The sequence below is a fragment of the Embiotoca jacksoni genome, unplaced genomic scaffold (genome assembly GCF_022577435.1).
Source record: "Embiotoca jacksoni isolate LCO1_2020_lvr unplaced genomic scaffold, fEmbJac1.0.p SCAF_48, whole genome shotgun sequence".
Taxonomy (NCBI): Eukaryota; Metazoa; Chordata; class Actinopteri; family Embiotocidae; genus Embiotoca; species Embiotoca jacksoni.
This window is the reverse complement of record NW_027185401.1, coordinates 248,840-257,190: the sequence shown is the minus strand read 5'-3', so window position 1 is coordinate 257,190 and position 8,351 is coordinate 248,840. Positions and strand designations below refer to the sequence as shown.

Genomic DNA, 8,351 nt, shown 5'->3' with positions numbered 1-8,351 from the left:
TTCAGCTCTGAATTAAACATCATGTGACTCTGCAGCCAATGAGGACATCAGCTCTTAGACTCCACCCATGTTGGCTCCGCCCATCTTCCAGCTGCAGATCTGAAGGAGGGAACAAGGAAATGTGACAGATAAATAAATAAATGAAAATAAAAATCAACCTAAAATATAAAATATAGGTTTTACCAATTCAGTGAACAAAATTATTTTCCTCAAACCTGTTTCTTTCAAGTATTGTAATAACACTTCCTTCCCATTCAGGTTTATTTCATCTCTTTAACTCAACTTCTAGCTTCTTCTTTAAACTTGTCTCGCTCTCGTGTGAATTTCTGTCAATAACAAATGATATGATCTACAGATTCTGGTATTTTGCAGCACTCACATAATCCCGTCGGGTGTTTTATTCATTAACTGTATTGTTTTGTTCAGCCTTGTGTGTCAGACCCTCAGTCTGGTTCATGTGTTTTCCTCCGGAAATCCGGTGTGTATCACACCTAGACACACAAAAAAGTTACATTGCACTGTTATGTCAACTCGACAGGAAGTCCACCATTTTGAATTTAGTCGCCATTTTGGGCAATTCTGACACGTTGTACTTTGTCAAACTCCTCTGAGGGATTTTGTCGCCCCGACTTGAATTTAGGTTCTCTGGATAGAAAACATGTTTGGGATTAAAAGTTATCAAAATAATTCGTTTTCATCGATGTGTGTGCCGTAGCGTGGCGGCCATTTTTAGCGTCTCGCCATGAAACTACGAGTTGCTTTAAATCTTATGTACATGGACCGACCTTCTCCAAACATCACAGGTATGATAACAGCCCCGCCCTGAAGACCCCTGTGGGGTAATATTCCCTCATAGTCATAGCGCCCCCTGTTGGTCACTGGAAATGACACTTTTCATACTTTCACATTCTACATCGAGCTGGTTGATCCCATGAACCTAAAGTCGCGTCAAAATAACCTAAACATGTAGTTGATGATATATTGAGACATTCCTTCGACTTTGTCAATGGGCGTCGCCGTGACGATGCGGCAGAGTTGGATGTCTCGCTGTGACACAGGAAGTTGATGTTTAAGTAATGAAGTAAAACATTTTGTGATTTAAAAATAGATAGAAGGGAACATGTTTAAAGGAATGCACCTTATCTTATCTCATCTTGTCTGATGAATCGGACGAGTTACCACAGACTCCGTCTACGACTGAAAAACACAAACTACTGCTGAAAACCGGAGTATCCAAACATTTATAAAAACAAAAATAAAAAAAACAGTCACAGAGAGAAACAAATACTTGGAGATGAAAGTAAAAACATCAGAAGTGTTAGTCAGAATATTTAAAATAAAACTCACGGTGTTGCCGGGCGGCCGGAGATGCTGCAGGTGGTGGTGATGGTGATGATGATGAGGAGGAGGTGCTGCTGCGACACACACTGATCACACACTGATACAATGCTGTTAAAAGGGAAATGTGTGTGTGTGAAACGAGCCTTCCTCTTTCACCTCCTCTTTCACCTCCTTCTCTCAGCTTCCCTCAAAGACACCACCTGAACTTCATCTCTGTGATGCGTTCACGTTCATGAGGTGAAACAGGAGGCGGGCCTGTCGCGAAGGAACGTGGTCTGACAGGCCAGTCTGGTTTTCAGGGTGTGAAGCCCTGTTGTTTTTCAAGGAATTATTTTTCTCTTTCCTTATTATTCTTACGTAAAGTGATTTTCCTTTTTGGAGGCTTTATCATATTCAAAAACTCATGAAAGTGGATAAACATTCGTCTCCCGGCGAAAAATTTGGTATTCCAGTGTTGTTGCGAGTGGGCGTGGCCAAATGGCTCGAGAGCGCCCCCTAAAGAGATGCCCCGGCGGCCACATTTACCTAAATTCACGAAATCCGGTGGACAAGTGTATCAGAAAAATGTTACATTGCACCTTTATGTCAACTCGACAGGAAGTCCACCATTTTGAATTTAGTCGCCATTTTGGGTGATTCTGACATGTTGTACTTTGTCGAACTCCTCTGAGGGATTTTGTCGCCCCGACTTGAATTTAGGTTCTCTGGATAGAAAACATGTTTGGGATTAAAAGTTATCAAAATAATTAGTTTTCGTCGATGTGTGTGCCCAGAAGAGGTGGCCATTTTGAGCGTCTCGCCATGAAACTACGAGTTGCTTTAAATCTTATGTACATGGACCGACCTTCTCCAAACATCACAGGTATGATAACAGCCCCGCCCTGAAGACCCCTGTGGGGTAATATTCGCTCATAGTCATAGCGCCCCCTGTTGGCCACTGGAAATGACACTTTTCATACTTTCACATTCTATGTCGAGCTGGTTGATCACATGAACCTAAAGTCGGGTCACAATAACCTAAACATGTAGTTGATGATATATTGAGACATTTGTTCGACTTTGTTAATGGCCGTCGACGTGACGATGTGGCAAAGTTGGATGTCTCGCCGTGACACAGGAAGTTGATGTTTAAGGTCAAAGGATGCTTGAAACCTCACGGAACGTGTGACATACATCCGCCGCAGTGAGACAATACATCTGATATGGGTTTTGCGAGTGGGCGTGGCCAAACGGCTCGAGAGCGCCCCCTAAAGAAATGCCCCGGTGGCCACATTTACCTAAATTCACCAAATCCGGTGGACACGCATATCACACCTGGACGCACAAAAAAGTTATATTGCACCATTATGTCAACTCGACAGGAAGTCCACCATTTTGAATTTAGTCGCCATTTTGGGCAATTCTGACACCTACTTTGTCGAACTCCTCTGAGGGATTTTGTCGCCCGACTTGAATTTAGGTTCTATGGATAGAAAACATGTTTGGGATTAAATCTTCTTAAAATAATTCGTTTTCATCGATGTGTGTGCCCGTAGCGTGGCGGCCATTTTGAGCGTCTCTCCATGAAGCTACCAGTTGCTTTAAATCTTATGTATATGGACCGACCTTCTCCAAACATCACAGATATGATAACAGCCCTGCCCTGAAGGCCCCTGTGGGGTAATATTCGCTCATAGTCATAGCGCCCCCTGTTGGCCACTGAAAATGACACTTTTCATACTTTCACATTCTACATCGAGCTGGTTGATCCCATGAACCTAAAGGCAGGTCACAATAACCTAAACTCAGGTCACAATAACCTAAACATGTAGTTGATGATATATTGAGACATTCGTTCGACTTTGTCAATGGGCGTCGCCGTGACGATGCGGCAAAGTTGGATGACTTGCCGTGGCACAGGAAGTTGATGTTTAAGGTCAAAGGATGCTTGAAACCTCACGAAACGTGTCACATACATCCGGTGTGGTGAGATGATACATTTGATGTGTTTTGCAAGTGGGCGTGGCTAAACGGCTCGCCAGCGCCCCCTGCTGGAGACAGGAAACAAGACAAAAATAGCAACTTTACACAGGGATACTGGGTCCCTGGTGTGCTGCACTTCAGGGAGACTGTCCTTGGGAGTGGGAGGGCCAGTACATCACTGCTTGCAGTTTTAATTAAATTTCTGTTTCTAAACAAATAACTGGGTCCATAGTTCCTCTACCTTTCTGAAATCCACTTTGATGAGTTGGTATCATTCTCCCTGGTTTCAAAATAAAATGTGAATCTGTCTGTAATCATTATTTCCATAATCTTATAATCTTAACTAACCTGCTGTCCTCTACTAATTCCTCTCCTGCTTCTAATCATCCCCCAAATCTGATCCAATAACTCTTCCAGATTTCACTCTTTGCTTTCAGAATGATTTTTTATGAACCCTCGTTTCTGCTTGTTCGTATTGTATTAAATTCTGGAAGTGATGTGATTTTTCTTCGTAACCTAAGAGAGCTTTGTTTCTTTCTGTCGCTGCTCTCCAACACTCATCTGTCCACCAGGGGGCAGCCTTTCTCTTCATCCTTCCTTCACCTTTAGCACTTGTTGGATTTGCAGCTTCCAGCACTGTAAATATTAATTTTCTATCAATCTCTTCAATATCTTCATTTAAATCTATTTGATCCATTTCTCTCTCATATATATATATATTAAAGACCCACTTACCCACTATATCTCCTGCTTCCTCCTTTGTAATGATACTTTACAGCATATTGGAAAATGGCCACCACCGACCAATGTTTCATCTTCTACATCCCACTCACACATCCCTGCTAGATTCCTCCATACTATAGTTAAATGTAGTGCAGACGTGTTCCCCGTGTGAACATCTAATCTCGTTTCAAATTCAACTCAGACAAGTGGTGGATGAAGTATTCAGAACATTTATTGAAGTAAAAGTACAAATACAGCAAAGAAAACAAAGATACTCCATTACAAGTCAAAGGCCTTAATTAAACAGCTTACTCAGGTAAAAGTACAGAAGCGTTAGCAGCAACATTTAGTGAAAGTATTAAAGTAAAAGTGCTGCTTTGTTCCCTCTGAATAATCTATATTACTATATATGAAGCAGTGAAAGAATTCAGCTCCTTTATTTCAGAAAAAGTTCTGATACCAGACTGAAAATACTAGAAGTCCTGCATTCAAAACCTTGTTGAAGTAAAAGTATCGTCAGCAAAAATACACTGAAAACACAAAAAGTAAAAGTACACACGAAGCAGAAAATGTTCCCTGTTGGTGTTTTACTATTATATATGTGATGTTTGTAGATTCATATTGCTGCTGGATTAAAGTGAATTTTACCGTCATAGTCACTGAAGGTTTTGCTCATTTCAACTACTTTATATATTGTTGATTTGTAAAGCGTCATATTGAACCAGATCATCACATATTTGGAGCGTTGCTGTCCTGTGAGAACCACGTATCTAAGAAATAAACACCTTTTCAGCTTTGTTAGGTTTTTAAAATAGTTAATTTAGCAGGAGAATCATCTCAGTCCATAAAAGAACATTTAAATCTCTTTAAATTATCAGAAAATAATTCAAAATTCAACTTCACCAAATTTAGAGATACGTGGTTTTCACTACAGGAACGGTGTGAAAAGAGCTTAAAAACAATAATAAAACATATTAACATGAAGATAACAACTATCAAGAAGACATCCAGGTGACGCCCATAATGCTTGATTGACAGCAGATCTTTGTTCAGAGCAGAAACGCCTCAATGATGGAGAGAAAATGAAATGGAAAATGAAAATGCAGGTTTAAACCCACTGAAACCTGAAAGACTTCAATTCATTTCAGTTTACAAAACTCAGCAGAGTCTCCAACGGAGAAAAACCCGAACCCGAACCCTAACCCAACGTGGAGCGGCTGAGTGAACGTGGTCTGGACTCTGTGGAGGAGAGTCCTGGTCTCAGAGACGCTGTAGAAGGACAGAGTACCTGCACTGTGATCCAGGTACACCCCCACTCTGGAGGATGGAGGACCTGAGACGGGAGTTTCAATGTTGTTGTACCAAAGACTGTTCTTGGAACAATTTAATGACCAAGAATTGTCATTACGTCCAAATCTACTTTCCTCCCAGCTCTCTGTTCTGTTGATATTCTTGTATGCGACTGCTAAATCAACTCCTCCTCCTCTCCTCTCCACCTCAAAGTAACAACGTCCAGTCAGACTCTCTCTACTCAGGACCTGACAACATCTACTGAATCTGTCTGGATGATCAGAATAAGACTGATTCTGATCCATTCCTGTTACTTTTCTGTTCCCATCAGATAATAACATCTGTCTGTTTGCTGTGTTTGGATCCAGTGTGATTTCTTGTGAATATCTTAAGAATCCAGCTCTGGTCTTTGGTCCTGGTTGTGACAGTAAAACGTCCACTTCATTCACTGACACTGAGATCTTCTTCCATTCTTCATCCAGAACTTGCTGTAGTTTATCTCTGACCTCTGACACAGCTGCTGTCACATCCTGAAAGTAGGTGAGAGGACGGATATGGATGCTGGATGAGTCTGTAGGCTCACTGAGTGCTGACACTGAGGGGTAGTTGTGCAGGAACTCGTTGTGATCCTCTGTGTGTGAGAGCTGCTCCAGCTCGGCGTCTTTCCTCTTCAGCTCAGCGATCTCCTGCTCCAGCTTCTCCTGAAGCTCTTTGACTCGACTCACTTGGGTTTCCTGCTGGGATCTGACCTCCTGCTTCACATCGAGGCTTCTTTTCTTGAGGAGACGCATCAGCTGGGTGAAGAGCTTCTCGTTGCCCTCCAGTGTTTTCTCAGCAGACTGATTGATGTCCTCCACCTCCTGCTGAAGCAGCTTCACATCTTTCTGTCTGTCCTGGATTTTCTGCTGGACGTTTCCTCGACTCCCCTCGAGCTCTCTCTGCCTCTCGGTCCTTTCTGCTGCAGCTGAGACGGTGTCGTGGTCTTTATGTTCCTCCACAGAGCAGAGATAACAGATAATCTGACGATCGGTGCGGCAGAACATCTTCATCACCTCGTCGTGAAGAGAGCAGATGTTCTCCTGGAGCTTCTTGGAGGGGTTCACCAGCTTGTGTTTCTTTAATGGAGCGACATCATAATGAGGCTGAAGGTGTTTCTCACAATAAGAAACCAGACAGACTAAACAGGACTTGACAGCTTTCAGTTTTCTCCCAGTGCAGACATCACAGGCCACATCTTCAGGTCCAGCATAGCAGTGATCAGCAGGAGCAGCTTGGAGTCCAGTCTTCTTCAGCTCCTCCACTAAAGCTGCCAACATGGTGTTTTTGTCCAGGACAGGCCTCGGTGTGAAGGCCTGACTGCACTGAGGACAGCTGTAGACTCCCGTCCCGTCCTGTCCGTCCCAGTGGACTTTAATACACTCCATGCAGTAGTTGTGTCCACATGGAAGAGTCACAGGATCCTTCAGTAGATCCAGACAGATGCAACAAGAGAAGGTTTCTCGGTCCAACTGAACTCCTTTCTGCTCCATTTCACCTCTCAGCAGCAGTGACTGTGTGAGTTTCACTTACTGAAAGATCAAAATAGTTTCAGCTGATTTAAATATCATGTGACTCTGCAGCCAATGAGGACATCAGCTCTTAGACTCCACCCATGTTGGCTCCGCCCATCTTCCAGCTGCAGATCTGATGGAGGGAACAAGGAAACGTGACAGACTGCAGCTGCTGAGTTTGAGAGCAGTTTTTTTTATTCCTCCTCAAACTCGTCGTCTCGGCTGTGATTCATGACTAAGTTGAAGTTTCCCCCACAAACTGAGACGCCCTCTGTTTCTGCTGCTGTAACATGAAACAAAGATTTGAGGATCTTTGTTTTACCTCTGATAAGTTCACTTATTAGTCTCCAGGGGCAACGAGCGCTGTCAGTGGCAGAGTGCTCCCTCTGGTGGCCATTCTGGAAACAAGCAGCACCATTTAGTCTAATTCAACTCAGACAAATGGTGGATGAAGTATTCAGAACATTTATTGAAGTAAAAGTACAAATACAGCAAAGAAAACAAAGATACTTCATTACAAGTCAAAGTCCTTAGTTAAACAGCTTACTCAGGTAAAAGTACAGAAGCGTTAGCAGCAACATTTAGTGAAAGTATTAAAGTAAAAGTGCTGCTTTGTTCCCTCTGAATAATCTATATTACTATATATGAAGCAGTGAAAGAATTCAGCTCCTTTATTTCAGAAAAAGTTCTGATACCAGACTGAAAATACTAGAAGTCCTGCATTCAAAACCTTGTTGAAGTAAAAGTATCGTCAGCAAAAATACACTGAAAACACAAAAAGTAAAAGTACACACGAAGCAGAAAATGCTCCCTGTTGGTGTTTTACTATTATATACATGATGTTTTTAGATTCATATTGCTGCTGGATTAAAGTGAATCTTACCGTCATGATGTTTTGTCCATGAATCTTTATCTGAGCATCAACTCCTCTCTTCCTGGTGAACAACACTGATTTATGTGGCCTGGCTAAAAGGATGATATGTAGGTAGCATTCATTTCTGATCCATCATCAGCAAAAAGGGATCGTTCAACATCACCCTGAACTTGAGAGGAAACATCATTTATCTCTTTAATCCGATGACATGTTCTGACACATATTCCTATCATATTTAATTTCATCAACAATCCCTCCTTCCAAACCAAATCATGATGCCTTTTCCACATCAAAAAACACATCACTGAGTCCTTATTCACTTGAGCTCTTTTTAAATTTCTGTTTCTAAACAAATAACTGGGTCGATAGTTCCTCTACCTTTCTGAAATCCACTTTGATGAGTTGGTATCATTCTCCCTGGTTTCAAAATAAAATGTGAATCTGTCTGTAATCATTATTTCCATAATCTTATAATCTTAACTAACCTGCCGTACTCTTCTAATTCCTCTCCTGCTTCTAATCATCCCCCAAATCTGATCCAATAACTCTTCCAGATTTCCCTCTTTGCTTTCAGAATAATTTTTTATGAACCCTCGTTTCTGCTTGTTCGT

General features: G+C 42.0%; 1 protein-coding gene across 1 annotated transcript; it reads right to left on the bottom strand.

Annotated features, from left to right (window-relative positions):
- Positions 1 to 4,240: 4,240 nt before the first annotated feature.
- On the bottom strand, positions 4,241 to 6,845 carry LOC138210816 (tripartite motif-containing protein 16-like). The gene has a single exon (XM_069170147.1). It carries the CDS (start codon positions 6,843 to 6,845, stop codon positions 5,166 to 5,168), a length of 1,680 nt encoding a protein of 559 aa, XP_069026248.1. The 3' UTR covers positions 4,241 to 5,165.
- Positions 6,846 to 8,351: the final 1,506 nt, after the last annotated feature.

Excerpts from the sequence above, each read along its gene's own strand:
- LOC138210816 (XM_069170147.1), bottom strand. The coding sequence starts at position 6,845 with ATGGAGCAGAAAGGAGTTCAGTTGGACCGAGAAACCTTCTCTTGTTGC.